General features: G+C 39.2%; 1 protein-coding gene across 1 annotated transcript in view; it reads right to left on the reverse strand.

Moving 5' to 3' along the window:
- SPAG17 (sperm associated antigen 17) overlaps positions 1–17605 on the reverse strand; it is a gene marked incomplete at both ends in the record, with an annotated part of 222114 nt that overhangs the window by 58053 nt on the left and 146456 nt on the right. The window contains 5 exons of the mRNA XM_080691512.1: positions 1026–1180; positions 3495–3639; positions 8495–8712; positions 14940–15099; positions 16901–17079. Coding sequence (XP_080547638.1) covers positions 1026–1180; positions 3495–3639; positions 8495–8712; positions 14940–15099; positions 16901–17079 — 857 coding nt within the window. The remainder of the gene's footprint in view (positions 1–1025; positions 1181–3494; positions 3640–8494; positions 8713–14939; positions 15100–16900; positions 17080–17605) is intronic.

The following is a 17605-nucleotide window of genomic DNA, read 5'->3' on the forward strand; positions in this document are numbered from 1 at the left end:
TGACTTTGGATTTTCAGTGTCTGGGGACAGCCTGGTTCAATCTCCAACAAGTAAAATGCTGAAGGTAAATCATTCTCAGAGTAAAGGGCTGTAGGCTGATGCCGGGTGGTCAGGTATTTGTGCTTTGCAAGAAGGCAGGAGGAGGTATTAACCTTTGACATTCCAAGCACCAAGCTTTGCTTCAGCTGGGCCAACTGGCCTGCCAGGACCACACAGACCATAAGCCCTGAGATGTTAGGAGTGCACTGCAGGTGGGAAGGAGGGAGAGTTAAGAATGAGCCTAGAAATGGCAGGAGGTGCAGTGAGGCAGGTGGGGCTTGGCCAGGTCATCTAGATATTTCCAACACTCACAGCACCAGCACGTAGGAGAGCCTTAGTGAAAGCATTTTCCTTTATAAGCAGGGCAATGTTTTTCTGGAATAGGTTTTTTAAAAGAAGGTGAAATAGCCGGGAGTGGTGGGGTACGCTTGTAATCCCAGCATTCGGGAGGCTGAGAACGGAGGACTGCGGTTCGCCGACAGCCTCAGCTACTACTTAGTGAGGCCCTCTGCAACTTAATGAGACCCTATTTCAAAATAAAGAATAAAAAATAGGGCAGGGGGTGTAGCTCGGAGGTCAAATGCCCCTGGGTTCCATCCCCAGACCCACAAAAAAAAAAAAAAAAAAAAAAGGTGAATAAATTCAAGTCTAAGAAGTAGATTCTAAAATCAGGTGAGAAAAGAGAGCCATTTTTTTTTTTTAATTTAGTACTACCCAGGGGCATTCCCAGCCTTTTAATTTTTTGTTTGTTTGTTTTGAAACAAGGTCTTACTAGGTTACCGAAAGTCTCACTAAGTTGCTGAGGCTGCTTTCACACCTGTGGCCCTCCTGTCTCAGACTCTGAAGTACTGAAATTACAGGCACGTGTCACCATCCCAGACTTCCATCTTCTTTATTGCGGATATGTTCACTGCCCTGAAGCTGTGGGTTTTCTTAGCAGAATGGACACTTATCTTTAGCACTCCTCATCTTGCAGCTGGACCTACCTGGTAGGTTCCCTGTGGTTTTGCGATAATAGACGTTCCATCCCCCAAGGTGGCGCAGCAGCTACTGTCCTCACAGTTGGTGATGACAGTGGCGTGGTGTGAGCTTTCTATCCGCATGCACTTCACTTGTCTGGTGATAGTCCGAGGACCTTCGACTATAAGCAAAGCAAGGTAAGCAGATCGGATGGGATGCACACACTGAAAAATAGATCTCAGCCTGTGGATTTTGTGCTGGCTATCTGGGTTACCCATGGAAAAGCACAACTGGAAAATAGACCAGGAGCTGAGACCTCTGTTGGACTGGAGTGTAGCCTACTTTCTTTATCAATTTAGAATAATTTTCCCAGATAAATCTTAATATTTAATTTACATTATTGTTTGTCATTAGCCTTTTTATTTTGAAAGATTTTCAATTTCAAAAATTGGAAAGCATAACATTTGATTTAACCACCCACGTACTCACTACTCAAAATGTATACTTGATACTATTTTTGTCATATGTTTAAACTTTTATAATATGTGTATAAGAGAAAATTGCAAAAGTTGAAGTTTCTCTTTATGTCTAGATTTATTTCCTTCTTGCACTTTTACACTTTTATGTAAATACATGTGTCAAAAACAATATATAATATTTGTGTGGTTTACATTTATATGAATTATCTATTAGTCTATGTAATTAAATAATTATATGATTATGTACATGCTTCTTTTTAAAATATTGTTTTGAGGCCTCTAGTAATATTGATGTGTGTATGTATATTTATGTGTGTATGTGGTTTCTTATATCCACTATGTAATGTTCTTTTGTAGAAATTTACCACATTTTATTTTTCTGTTGTGTTATTGATGGATATTTATGTTTCCCCAATATTTTAATATAATATTAATTGTTGAAAGTAACACCCTTGTACCTATTTTCTTGTGGAAATATATGGGTACTTTTCTCTGTCCCCTAGATGTATGTACAAAAACATCAAAATTAGTGCATCACATGATACACATGATTTTATAGGGAGGAGATGGGAGATGTAACATCTCAGGAGATGGGAGTTGTACTTATGATGATGAATAAGTCTAGAGACTTAATGTGTATCAGGAATACTATAGTCAATAATATATCATATGATGAAAATACTCTAAAAAGTAGATTTTAGATGTTCTTAACATGATGGGCATATTACTTTGCTTGACTATAGTAATAATTGCACTCTATCAGAATATCATTTTGCATACCTTAGATATATACAATAATGAAAAGCCAGGGTTTCTGGCACTAAAGGAGTCATTGTTGAAAAGGAGGTCAGGGAATAACTTTTTATTCAAAATACTTTTTAACTGTGGGCAGGGCAGCTGGCAGGCGCTTTGGGTTTTTGTGCAGGTTCCAGTTAGTGCGCACCCACAGCTTCCTTTCTTTTTATGCTGCCTTTCTGATAATGAGAAATATGTTTGGACTTGAAGGAAAACCAATTCTAGGTCACCTGTTTATGCAAATCAGATGCCTTAAGGATCAAGGGCAACAGGCCAAATGGCTCATATCCAGGATGACTGAGTCATCATGTTTAGCTTTTAGTTTCCACCAATCCTGGCCATAGATCTTCAGTGGTAAAAATAAGAAGCACTATGACCATCCATCAGCCAACTATAGCTATTACCACTCCTATCTCTGTGGAGATGTACAGCGCAATAAAGGTAGTAATGTGCTTCCATTTTAATTGCAGCCATTATTTATGATGGCCAAGACTGGGAATCAATCTAAGTGTCCATCAGAGATGGATGGATAAAAAATATGGTAAAGATACACAATGCAATACTATTCAGCCTCAAAAAAGAAGACACCCTGTCATTTGTGGTAACATGAATGACACGGGATGACATTCTGGTAAGTGAAAAAGCTAGGAATGGAAAGATAAACACTGCATGATTTCACTGATATGTGGAGAATCATAGCTGTTAGGGGTCATAAGGGCAAAGGGTTGAGAAGATGTTGGTAAAAGAACACAAACTTTGAGTGAGATGGGAGGAATACATTTAAGAGCTCCATCATACCATGTAGTGACTATAGTAAATAATAGTATTCTGCATTTTAAAAATTACTAAGAAAATAAAATTATTTCATTGGTTGACTTCATTAAAATTATTTTTAGCTGGGCATAGTGGTATATAATTGTAATACCAACACTTTGGAGGCTGAGACAGGAGGATTCCAGTGCGAGGATAGTCTCAGCAATGAAGCAAGATACTCTGCAACCTAGTAAAGCACTATTTTAAAACAAAAAAGATAAAAAGGACTGGGGATATAGCTTGGAGGTAGAATGTCCCTGAGTTTAATGCCCAGTACAAACCAACCAACCAACCAACCAACCAATAAATTACTTTTTAATGTGTCTATTCAGTAGTCAACAATAATTCTATTTATATTATGCTAAAGAATTTTACAGTATTGCTATGTGCCTGTACAACAAAACTCACTTGTTTCTGGGTCATCTGGTGGAGCAATCCGATCTTCATAGACTTGGTAGAAGGTCGTGATTCTAGTCCCATCTGCATGGTCCACTATCCGCGTGCCATCTTTCTTTTCAACAATGACTACTTTGTCTTCTCGAGTTGTCATAACCTGAAGGCAGGGGCAGAAGGTCATCACAGGGACAAGTGCTGATCCCCAGTGCACTCATTTTTATGCTCCACTGAAGACAAAGATGGTACCATCAAAATCCTAGTTATTTATTTACAAGTGAAAAATTTACCTAATCTATTCAATGCACTGCTTTCAACAATCATTAAAGCAGGTGACACCCATATTTTATAGATGGGGATGTTTAGGCTTAGAGAAGTTTGAGACTTGCTTAAGGTCACTCAATAAGCAAGCACCAGAGTATAGTTGTAAATAAAAAGTTAGCATTAGAGCCCAGTGTGGTGGTGAAAACCTGTAATCCCAGTACATGGTAGGCTGAGGCAGGAAGATCAAAGGTTAGAGGACAGCCTCAGCAATGAGCAACCTAGTGAGACCTTGTTTCAACATAAAAAATAAAATAGGGCTGGGGATGTGGCTCAGAGTTAGAATGCCCCTAGGAGTCCCCACTATCCTCAACCCTACAAACACATAAAGTTAGAATCAGGACTGGGTTAACCCAGACCTGTCTGGGAAAATGCCTATGATTCTGTTTCCTTGGAAACCACAGAGATAAACGTGGTGTGCGGTAGCCTTTCATGCTGTGGAACCCCTGCTCTACATGACTGCCCAGGTGGGGTGAGCTGCAGGTTGGTTGTAGGTGCCAGGGGTTATATCATCAGGACAGTACTTGGAGGCTGCTTGGGGACAGAGGCTGAAGCATCTCTATATTATATTAACCTGCACAAACATGTGCTCCTATCTGTGCCACCGCTATGCCTGCCCTGAGTGGAGTTGAGTATTCAGGGAGTCAGGCATGTGGTTTGCTGCCCGGCCTCCCGGTGGACAAAGATGCTGACCAATCATGCTGTATTTTCTGTCTTGTACCCTCCCCTAAAGCTGAGTAGATATAGTTGTAGATGAAAGTCTATTATATAATCCTTCTGTTCAGGTGGAGAGTATTATTTTGGAAAGTGGACAGAGGGTCTGAGAAGGAAAACCACTGGATCATTTTGGACAAAAAAAACAAAGAGTAGTCACTTTGTCAACCCATTATCTTCAGATCTATTCCACTGCAGTCCAAATGAGCCCAAAATTTCAGAGTGCTGACCATGTGCTGGGTACTATGACAGGTGATGAGTACAGTGAGGAAGAAGATTAAAGTTTAACTCCTGGTTCTTTACAAGCTACAGACCAGAAGGAGGCTAGTCATTACTGAAGTTACTGAAAAGAATGGCCTTGGAGGAGATGCTGGGTTTTGCAGCGAAAGTTTTGATCTGGTCCAGCTTCCTGCCTAAGGAAACGATGCTGAGCTGGAGCCTGGTGTGCAGAGTCACAGCAGGAGCCAGAGGTGCTAGAACAGAGGACCCAGGATGGAGCAAGGAGAAGACAAAAGGCCAGGGACCACATCAGGAAGGAATATGAGCCATATTAATGGATTACACCTTTCTTCTGAGGGGTTTTAGTTATATGGATTAGACTTGAAACCATAGAAAATACAGTCAGACCCTGGTATACTATAGCAGAGTCACTAGTCAGCCGTTATGAAATCAAAGTTTGTGCCTCTTCCAAAATTTGTATGTTGAAACCCTAGACCCCAAGGTGATGGTACTAGGAGGTAGACCCTCGAAAGATGGTGGGAATGGGGTTAGCACCCTTAGAAAAGGGACTTCAGAGAGCTCCTGTTCTCTTTCCACCATGCACTGCTGCCACTCTAGAGAATCCTGCAGCCCAGAAGAGGGTGCTCACCAGACAAGGCCATGCTGACAAACACACACACCCTTGTCTCATGCTTCCAACTTCCAGAACTGCCAAAAATAAATTTCTGTTATAGAAGCCTTGTGAAATTCTAAACTCCTCTGAGTGTGTGTGTGTGTGTGTGTGTGTGTGTGTGTGTGTGTGTTCAAATCCTGGCACCCCGGATGTCTGGGTGACTCAGGCATGTCACTTAACTTCTCTGTGCTCCTGGATTCTCATTTACAAAATGGAGCCAGTACTAGTATTTTCTGAGGAAGAATTTATGTGGACTGCATGAGCTGTAGCTGCTTCACACTCAGCTGACCATCAAGTTAGTAATTATAACACTTGCTCTCTACTTAGTAGATATATTGGCATATTATTATTTAGACATTCTCTGGTCACCACAGGGAGGGATAACTGGGATAAAGTAACAAGGGTGTTTCTGAATAGCTAATAGTTCTGGATATTCATCTTCCCAGCTGTTGCATGATTGTCAGCTCCTGTGTGTGAATAAGGGTGTTCATAGTAGGGCTGGTCCTCTGAATAGTGGCTGGGACACATGTCGGGGCCCGCTCAGCTAGACCGGGATGGGGCGGTGGCTCAAGATGGCACCTAGGCATGTTGCCAAGTCAGAAGGCTCACGAGGCTGGCGGTGCCCTGAGCCCGCGCAGTGTGCCCTATCAGGCGCCCTACGGATGATCAGTGATGCAGTGCCTCGTGCTACCACCAGCCCGCCTATGAGAGGGTTAGAAATGTGCATGCCCTAGCTGTGGGAAGCTTGGGGTTGGTGGGGTGATGAGGGAGGGGTTATGATACCAATATATATTTGCTTGCTGTGCGCATTAAAGGAAGGAAGCATCATCAATAGACTCGGCGTTTGTGTGTTCTTTCCCAGGGCTCTGCAGGACAGAGCCTTAGGGACACAACAGACACAGATCCAGGCCTTACTAGGGCAGTGCTCATGCTCACTCCTCTGTAGCATGCGTCTATGGCAGGGATTGGAAAGAACACATCTGTTTTCAATTTTCTTTCATGTGACCATATCGATTTCTTGCATAGTGAGGTATGGGGGATCTGACATGCAATCTTGGGGTCCACAACCTCACTCTACCATTTGCTGTGTCATCTTGGGCAAATGACTTAACTTCTCTAGTTTAGTTGCCTCGTCTATAAGACACAAGCAATAAGAATCTTCTGTGAAAGTTGGAAGAATTGGTATGTGGAAAGTGCCATGAATAGGGCCTGGCCCAGTGAGCCCTGACTGAATATTGCCATTGCTACAAGCCTCTTACTCACTTACTGCTTAATTCAAGCTTTCATGTTAATCAGATTTGCATGGTAAATCATATAATTGGCTCTAGGGCTAAATTAAATATGAGTTATTTGAAATAACTACAACAAATAAACAAAATCACAAAAGGAAAACAACCTTCTTCAGATGATTTTGTTTTTTGAGTCTTAGAGAGAGAGAGAGAGAGAGAGAGAGAGAGAGAGAGAGAGAGAGAGAGAGAGAGCTGATAAAGTAAGAAATTATCAGATTATGAGTTGTTTGAAATAACCCAAAACAAAAAATCTCCTGAGATGATTTTGTACTTTAGATTCTACAAAACAACAACAAACAACAAAAACAAAAATTCTAAAAAGACAACTAACAAACAAAGTAAGAAATTTTGAAGTGTGTGGTGTGTGTGTATTGCTGGGGATTGAACCCAGGGGCATTCTCCACCCAAGATACACCACCAGCTCTCTTTAAAAATAGTTGTGCAACAGGATCTTGTTATTGGACTGAGTGTTTTAGTTGCTAAGGCTGTCCTTGAACCTCCTGTGATCCTCCTGTCTCAGAGCCCCTGGGATCCTGGGATGAAATTGTTTCAGAAGTAAGCAGAATAATAAAGGAGAAGATGTTTGGCTAGACAATGTAACTCATCTCAACAGAAAGCAGGCATTTTGCTTTTACTGCGGGGTGTGGTGGTAACCAGAGACGCCACCTAGGACAGTTTTCACTTTGTTTAGATTGTGCAGGTGCTGCAGAGCTCCACAGGAGATGTTGGAGGAGTGAAAATGGAAGCTGAAGAATGGAAGGTGTCCAGTTCTTAGTCACCAACAAGGGGCTATGATCTGGTCCCAGGACCTCATGGATGTGTCCTCTGGACCACTTACCTAACTTGCTGAGGCTCAGCTTCTACATCTGTGTATTAATACACAAGAGTATGGGACTTAATGAGATGATGTACATAAAAATCTAACAGAAAGCCTGGCACACAGAAAGTGCTATTGTTCATCCCAAGAGTTGTGACTTTAGACCATAAGCAAATCCATTATTTTCCACATTGTTAATTTGCCACTTAGTCTTATGGTACAAATAAAATCTTTTGCATAGCTGCCCTTGGGTGTTGACTTCCTGAGCTATTCATGAGCATGTCTTACCTTATATACTACAGGTTTTTTTTTTTTTTTTTTTTGGTACTGGGGGTAAAACCAAGGGGCATTGTACCTCCAAGCTACACCCCCAGCCTTAGTTTTTAGTCTATATTTTTGAAACAGGGTCTCACTGAGTTGTGAAGGGACTCACTAAGTAGCCGAGGCCATCTGCAAACTGCAGTCCTCTGGTCTCTACCTCCTGAATGCTGGGATTACAAGCATGCACCACTAGACCCGGCTTACTACAGGAACTTTGAATCAAGGATCATGGACACATTCCTTCCCCTTACTGTGAAGGACACAAAGTAGGGATAGAGCAAATAGCCACTCACAAATCTACACATCATAAGGAAACATGTGACATCACTAATAAGATTATATTTTAAAGTGGTATAGACAATTCATAACCTGCTTCTCACTTCAAAAATGAATATTTTGTTCTGACCCCATCGTACCCATGCACACATGCAAAACAAAGTTAGCATTTTATGATACAGTATGTTTGTCAAAAATACTACACAATAAGTTTAGATTTGGGAAGATGGACCCATCAATCCACCCATCCACAACAAATACTTATTTAAAATTTATAATTTTCTAGACACTTCTAAGTTTTTAAAAAATTTTTTATATCTCACTATGTTTTTTTCAGGACTCGAGTGGTTTAGACAATTGTGCACTAAGCAATTGCTTTCCATACCGTTCCATTGACAGGATCTGTGGCCTGAAAGGATAAAAACGGGGCCAAGTCTGCTATTCTTTCTAGTCCTTTGGTGCCAATGCGATTTCCTTTGGGCGTGGTTGTGAACCAGGTGCCTATGTGAACCTCCACTGGAGTCACTGTCTGGACTACCTCTGGGGGAGGGTCATGGATTTCACTCTTGTGTGCCATGGATGTTTGATTTTTGTGTCCTTTTCCTGTGGAAGTTCAAGTAAAATAACACACAATGTAACTTTACTACCATTTATGTACATCGTTCATATAAAGTTTTGATACAAGGCAAACTTATGGCATAGATAATACTAAGTGGTATTCATAGATTAGTATTATTTCTCAACAGGGAAAATATCATGTTATGAATATAACCTTAATTTGGGCACTCGAGCCTTTGGCTGGATCTCCATTACTTATAAACACACACACACACACACACACACACACACACACACACACACTCCCCTACCTCACTGCTGCTATTCTGTTAATTTCTGTGTACATTCTGTATCTTTCTATACCTTCCTGGCTTTTGGATTTGGGGCTCTGCATTCTGGCTTTAGAGCCTATCTCGTCTCCTGCACATCTGTCAAGCTTTAAGATTCCTCCTTTTGCCACTGAACTCTAGAACTGTTGTAAACTCATTTGCCATTTTGCCAATCATTTGTAGGCAACGTCTTTCTTCAAACTCGTCCTGGGGATCCTCACCAGCCAAGCATATCTATAGCTTCTTATTGAATTTGTCATGCAGTTTAATTACTACACTGACAATTGCCTGATTCCCCCCACCCCATTTCCATTCTCCCCTAACATCCATTGGGAAAAGGAAAATAGAACAGAAGATATCCTCATGTATATTTCAATCCCTCTGTCTATCAGCATAGATTTACTCCATTATTCATGAATAGCAGTGAGTAATTGGTAGATGAGATTTGCCAGATTTATTAAGCCTCAGGGATGACATAAACTCACACCTAGAAAGGAGGTGTAGGAAAGAGAGGAAAGAATCGTTAACTCCAAACTACCAAAATAATGCATGTGTATCTATGTTCATAGCTGCACAATTCACCATAGCCAAATTATGGAGCCAGCCAAGATGTCCATCAACAGATGAATGGATTACAAAATTGTGGGATATGTACACAATGGAATTTTACTCAGCCATCAAAAAAAACTCAATTACATCATTTTCAGGGAAATGGATGGAACTGGAGGACATTATGCTAAGTGAGATTAGTGAGTCACAAAAAATAAGAAATCAGATGCTTTCCCTAATATGTGAGAGTTAGGGAGAAGTGGGTCATAGGAGGAACTCTAGATGAAAAAAGAAATCCTATAGAGGAGCAAACAAGACAACCTAAAGGAGGAGAAAGGAGGGGGAAGAGGAAAATCTCTAAAACACACAATGTACTTAAACATATCGAAGTCAACCACTAAGCCGAGTAAGGGAGGGAGGGACGGGGAGGGAATGGGGTGGGAATTGGGTAGGGGTTAAATCAGTGATGTGTACATGTCTGTACACACAAGTTTTTCACCCCAATATGATGTATGAATATAATGCACCAATAAAAATTTAAAAAAAAGATTTCCAAGTTCAGGTCAGGAAATGTGCATCAGCCTATTTAATTGAAACTCAGTTAATAGAGGGAAACCAAAAAAGACAGACACATTAAGTTAAGCCTTTCCATTGTTCTAAGCTGTCACTGTGACATATTCACACTTCTAGAACACTGTAGTGAAAATGGTATCACTTTTAGAAAGGGCAGAGAGACGGTCCTCTAGACATGGTAGCAAACACTTTACGTCTTGGTTTTTCTTCTACTTCCTCCATTCTCCTCTTCTTCCTCTGCCTTGCCCTTGTCTTCTCATTCTTTTATCACCGAAAGATCCGGGGTACAGGATTGTCACCCCCGCAAAAGGATGCAAAAAAGACAGCATATTGAGGCATGCCAAGGTAGGTTTAGACGACTACTAGCTATGTAGCTGGAGGATGAATTCCAAGCAGATTTTGATTGTGAGAGCTACTGTTTTGGTAAAGTCCATCTTCACAGTATGTTAGAGATCTTGAGGTTTTCCTTTAGGTGGATATTTTCTAACACTCTGTATCCCAATATGATCTATAATTACAATGTACTCAATTAAAAAACAAAACAAATAGTTTTAAGAGGGATAGTGATATGGTCAAAAGACTAGGTGATTTTTTCAGGAAGGTGGAGAAGTAGTAGTAATAAAACAAGAGCAGCAGTTAGGAGGTTTTAAGGAGTTAGAAATTAAAAATGGTAGTAGAGACGAAGAAGCACATTTTGGTACCAATGAAAACTGGAGGGAGCAGATTTGGGTATGAAAGGATGAGGATGGAAATGAGGTGAGACAATATGAAGAAGAAATCAGCTCATATTCTGAAATATTAATCAATGGTCTTCAATGATTAAGTCTACAGGTCTGTAAAGTGAAGAAAACTGGCCAAGGATCAGGACAGAGGCAAGGGGACAGAAACAGGCTGAGCTGGGCTTTTGTTTTCAGTGATATCATAGACAAGATACCAAGAATTCCACTGAAAATAACTAAAGCTACTGGAAAACATCTTTTAATTGAAAGTATCTGTGAGGTAGGAACTGGAAGTAAAGTCAGCATATGCTAGGGTCTGGGTAAAAGTGGAACCCAAGAAGGCAAAAATAGCACTGAGCTTGGCTTTTGTCCTGAGGGTCTTTGTCCAGCTGGGAGACTGAGTGTTTTCTCTGTGCTATAGGACTCAGGAAAAGAAGCTGGAGTCTACTGGGTGTGGAGTTGGGGAACAATAACATGGGATCCTTCTAAAAGTCTGAGAATGCAAAGGGCTACATGTTCAGACTGTGTTAATAATAAACAGAAATAAACTCATGCTTTTTCCTACTTACCCAAGCACTGCCAGTCAAATGGTGCTGAGCTGAGAAGACAAAAGTGTCTAAAAGTTTATAACCACAAGCAGATTCTTATATATTATGTATAATATATAATATATAGGGCTTAATTGAAATTTTATATTGGTTTGGTGACATATACAGAAATCCTTTATATTAATAATTTAAAATGACTCAAAAAATTGGTTCCCCTATCACCTGCTAAAATCCTTTCTGAAACAAAAACCCTTTCTAAAGAAGTGCACTTTTATGCTACCTTTATTCAGAGCTACACAGTGAGAAAAAAATGGTCATCTCATAGTCAAAAGGACAAAATGAAGCAAGGAACTTATTTCAAATGAAAGACAGAATAAACAACAGGAAGCAGAATTAGACCCACAACATCTTAGATATTAGAATAGACACAGAATATCTAATGTATCCATAGTTTTGCTATTATGAATTGTTTGGCTATGAGCATGGGTATGAATATATTACTGTACTTCCATCAATAGATGAATGGATTACAAAATTATGGGAAATACATGCAATGGAATTCTACTCAGCAATAAAGAAGAACAAAGTTATATCATTCATAAAAAGATGGAAAGACCTGGAGAATATTATGTTAAGTGAGATGAGCCAAGTAAACAAAGAGAAAGAGAAAAGACATATTTTCTTGAATATGCTCAAGTTAGGGAGTATTTGGAGATTCCAGATGATGGAGGAGATCCTCGATGGAGCTAGGGAGGAAGGGTAGGGGAGAAAGAAGGCTGAGGTTCACTAATGAAAATGCTACCAGTGACTATGTATATACATATAAATATAACATTGTTAACCTGGACACTTGGTATTGGAAGGAAGGGAAATGGGGAGGCAGGGCGGGGGTGGTGGTGCACCAGGTACTGTGTGAACGTATGCCATTGTCAACATGATCTACATTATAATGAGATTATAATGCACCGATAAAAAGTAAATAGATTCCAGGAGTAAAAAGGAACCAGAAAAAATGAGTAAAGAGAAGGAAAGCAAAGCAATGAGAAGTCTTATGTTAAAAATGGAACAGGATGATCCAAGGTTCAAGGCCAGCCTCAGCAACTTAGTGAGGTCCTCACCAACATAGAAGACTCTGTTTCAAAATAAAAATAAAAAATAAAAAGGGCTGTATGACTCAGTGGTAGAGTGCCCATGGGTTCAATCCTGAGTAAAACACACACACACACACACACACACTCACACACAAACACACATACTGTAATAACTGAAGCTTTAAAAATTAGGATGCATATTTAATAAGAGAAAAAAATTTAAAAGACAGTTGAGGGATCTAAAATAATTATTTAGAATGAAGCAGAGAGATCCAAAGCAATAGAAGTAATAAGAGAGATTAAAAGGCCTTTAAATATGTTCAATGGGAAGCACAGAAGAAAAGGAGAAAGGGATGAATAGGAAATGATATTTTAAGAGATACTTCTTGAGAAATTTTCAGAATCAATGAAAGATGCTAATCTATAGGTTCCAGAAGCCCAACATATTCACCTTGGATAAATAAACAAATCTACACACACATAGTCAAATCATATTGAAATTATAATAAAATAAAATAAAAGTAGTTAGATTATCTTTAAAGCAATTACAATTAGACTGACAGCCAACTTTTTAACAGTAACATTGGAAATAAGGAATATAGGGGATCATTGTCAATATACTAGGAGGAAAATACCTGCAGACTTAGAATTCTACACTCGGAAATTATCCTTCAAGAATGAAGATAGCATAAAGACTTTTTCAGGGAAAAATAGGTTATACATTTAGTGGATTAAAACCTCTAAAAACAAAAGGCTTGAATTTAACTTTTAAAATATCCATCTGCATGCTGTTTGTAAGGGAAAAATTTAAACATAAGCCACAGAAAATAAATATAAACATGGAAAAGTTATGTTGGTTAAGTACTAAACAATAGCTCATGAAGTAATAGCTAAGCAAAATAGATTTGGGGAAAAAAGAGTCCTAGAATAAAATGCCACTACAAAATGATGAAAAGTTAAATTTACCATGAAGATATAATAGTTCTAAAGTTGTGAATTAAAAATGTTAGTGTCCATAAGTAATTTTATTGGAGCACAACCTAGCCAAAGCTTATAGTTATGTATTGCCCATGGCTACATTTATGCTCCAACGGCAGAGTTACGTAATTGTGACAGAGACCATATGGCTCACAAAGTCTAAGACATTTACTATTTTTTTCTTTAGAGAAAAGTTGGCCAAACTCAGATATAGATCTGGACAACATAACTAACAAGTTTTACCTAATGAGTATAGAAAACACTGTACCAAATAACTGTAGGATGCTTTTATATTTTCCAGTTCAGAATTTTTTTAATGAACTTGACCATATATGAGGTTATAAATCATGTTTCAATAACTTTTGGGCAGTTAAAAGTCAATTATAAAAACAAACAAAAAGTGCCATAGGTTTGGAAATATAGAAAAGTTTAAATAATTCAAGGGTCAAAGAAAAAATTACATGGAAATTATATAACATTTAGCACTAAAATACTAAATATTTTTTGTGAAAATTCACAAAATGAATGAAAACTCAATACATTACTACTACTACTACTACTACTACTACTACTACTACTACTATTTTTTTAGGTATTGAGGATTATATCGAGCGTTTTGCCCATGCTTGGCAAGTGCTCTACCACTGAGCTACATCCTCAGCCTGCCATAAATATCTTTAAGTGTTTAACCTTACCAGTAATCAGATAAATTTAAATTAACATAATAATACATCAGTTGTCAAACTGAATAAGAACCATAATATCTGGTATTGGTAAGTGTCTGAGAAAGTAGACATTTTAATTCTGTGCTCATGGTGGTGTATACATGGAAAAACCTCAGGAGAGCAAGCAGTCTTGCCATTTCAGTTATGGAAGTCATTGCTGATTGCTTACTAAACTGTTACCCACATTCCTTTTCCCCTAAAAGTTATAAGAACAGAAGCCAAAAATGTCAGATACTTGTTTTTCCAGCCAAGTCTGACCAATAAGATAGATATAAGAGGAGGTATACTGAGGGTTAGGAGATCTGAAAATATTTTTCCTTAAGAAAGAAAAACAATTGAAGAAGTGCATGTATTCACCCTATGCTTTCTGCTTTGGAAGTTGCAGAATTATGACCTCCTTCCTGGAGCTGATGTACCTTCTTGCAATTCTGAGAAAAAAGACCAAAAGAATTCCAGAGCTGTCTACTTAGAATCTCAACCTTCCAGTCTGCTCAATCAACCCTATGACAGCAGCCCAAGCTGTACAGTTAATGTTGTGTAAGAATATATAATGACACAGGGAAATGTTCATTATTTGTTACGAAGAGAAAGACTGTACAAAACCATATGTAGTTCTGGTATTGCAAGCATATATGTATATAAATATATCTGAACATATTCCCAGAAAAAGTGAGAAGTATTATTATAGTGATATTGAACACTTATTAAACACCTAAAGACAATATTAAACCAGTCTCAACCGAGAGGCTTCCATGGCTACCTTTCTTTGTGATGACAATCTCAGATGGTACTGTTTCTGATTTTTGCTGAGAAGCTGTGTCCCCCAAATCTCCATTATGAGGGCTTGCTGACGTTTCTGGAGAAGGATAGACAGGGCCTGAGTCGGGACTATGGCTCACAGTACCATCTGCAAAGAGAATCTAAAGAAATAACACAAGTTCTCAGCACGTTCAGAAGCAAGAAAGAGGCAGGATAACAATACACACTGTGTGTCAAACTGATATAAGTTAAAAATACTCCAATAAGGAAGGCTGACAGCTGAACTCCAGACTCGGCATGACAAAGTGTGTCACAGAAGAGGAGATTTGAGCTCAGAGACGTAGCATAACAACCAGCACAGTAATATGACTTGAGATTGTCCATTTACCTTCTGATTTGTGTCTTTTCTTTATTTCCTATCCTTTGCTGGGTTGAGTTTTTCCTCATGGCTCATAGTTATGCAGTTGGAAAATATACTTAGAATCTCAGTTTTTCAAATGACCATATTTAAATTTTATCATCTATTCAAATATCTCATTTCATTTATATCTATCTCTAGATATAAATCTCTAGATTTTGCAGATACATGTAACAGGCTGACTACGTACAGCTTCCTAATCAACTCAAAGAAATCAAATGTGTATTTGATTCTTATTCTTTTATAGGTAACTGGATCCCTTCAGAGAGTTTTTGGGATCTTCTGTCTGTGCAGTCCTAAGATTGCACGATGACATATTTATATGATCTTTAAAAGATAAATTATGTCAGACCTGATTGGTACTTGGTTGCCCTATTTAATCTAAAATAATTTGAAGTGTTGGAAAAATGTAATGTTTATTACTATTTGCATCCTATTTTCTTCTTCTGGAGATTTTAGTATATTTTTCCCACATCTCTAAACTTCTCTCTCCCTCATAATTTACCTGTCTCAGCCTGGCATGGTGGCACAGGCTCAGGAGTACTTGGGAGGCTGAGACAGGAAGATCATAGCCAGCTTCAGCTACTTTGTGAGACCCTGTTCCAAAATAAAGAATAAAAAATAGGGCTGAGGGTGTAGCTTAGAGGTAGAAAGCCTCCGAGTTAAATCTCCAGTGCTGCAAAAAAAAGAAAAAAGAAAAAAGAAAAAAGAAAAATCTGTCTTGTCTCACTCCTAGATCTTTCACATTTTTTTTTGGGGGGGGGACCTGGGGATGGAACCCAGAGGCATTTGACCTCTGAGCTACACCCTCTGACCTATTTTTTTTATTCTTTATTTTGAAACAGCATCTCACTAAGTTGCGGAGGGCTTCACTAAGTAGCTGAGGCTGTCCGCAAACTGTGATCCTCCAGTCTCAGCCTCCCGAATGCTGAGATTACAAGCGTGCGCCACCACACCTGGCTTTTTCACAATTATTTTAACTTCTTCTATGCACTCTTGATTTTGCCCCCTCTAGGATTTTTACTTTTTAAAATTTATTTATTTATTTATTTATTTATTTATTTATATTTTTAATTTTGGTGATACTGGGGTTCCTGGAAACCCTTCTACCTCCGGGCTATAAATAAAAAATATATTTTGATTTGGAAACAGGGTCTCTTAAGCCAGCGCGGCTGGCTTCGAACATGCACCATTCTCTTGTCTCCACCTCCCAAGTGCGGGGATTACAAGCGTGCGCCACCATGCCCGGCTTCATCCTTTATATTGAAACAGGGTCTCACTAAGTTGCGGAGGGCCTCACTAAGTAGCTGATGCTGTCTATGAACGCTGATTCTCCAGTCTCACCCTCCCGAATGCTGGGATTACAAGCGTGCGCCACCACGCCCGACTGTCATTTCATTTGCTTCTCTTTCCTTCTATTGTGATGCTCCTTACACATAGTTCATCTGCTTTTTCTTTGCAGCAAAGGAATATCCTTGCAGCCCCAGGGAATGCCCCCGTCACTCACACACTTTTTAAGTAGTTTACAGGATGTATCCTTTTACCTGTGTGGATCCATCCAACATGTACTTGATGACAGTGCCTTGACTAGTGATAACTCTGGAGGCCTCCTGCTCCATGGGTGGCATCACTGTCTTATAGAACTCATAGTGCTTCATCCTCTGGGGGTAGCTTTGACGGACCATGATGTTCCAGGTGGGTTCCTCATCTACAACATGGTGACCTTAAAATAACATCAAGGACAAAAATTAAACCTGTGACCCGGACAATGCTACGGGGCTGGGATTTTTATCTTCTTGCCTAATTATTGTCATCTTTTTCTGCATCTGAATCATAGTGTGGTTTCTACATCATGATAGAAGATACTATACTTAGCTCATGTCAGGGCCAGCTCTGGAACTCAAGTCCTAGTTTGGTGCCTTCTATTTTTGCATTTCCTTGGAGGTCTTCATTTAAGTGATATTTGAAGTCAATTACCAGTATCGATACTTCATAAATTTAATTTAAGAAGATCTACTTATATGTATTTATGAATCTGAATAGGTTAGAAGCCATGCATATAACCCACAGAAATAATAGACTATATAAAGTTATATACTGTTGATGGGAATCGAGGCTGGTTTTCTTCACTCATTAACTGCACATGTCTCGATCTACTTTGTGCTCACCGTCCTTTGTTTTGGTCAGCCAGCAAAGCAATGTACCTGTGGCCATCTGGGACAGTTGTTAAGGGCCCCAGATTTGCATCA

Source organism: Muscardinus avellanarius, assembly GCF_963383645.1.
Source record: "Muscardinus avellanarius genome assembly, chromosome: 3".
Taxonomy (NCBI): Eukaryota; Metazoa; Chordata; class Mammalia; order Rodentia; family Gliridae; genus Muscardinus; species Muscardinus avellanarius.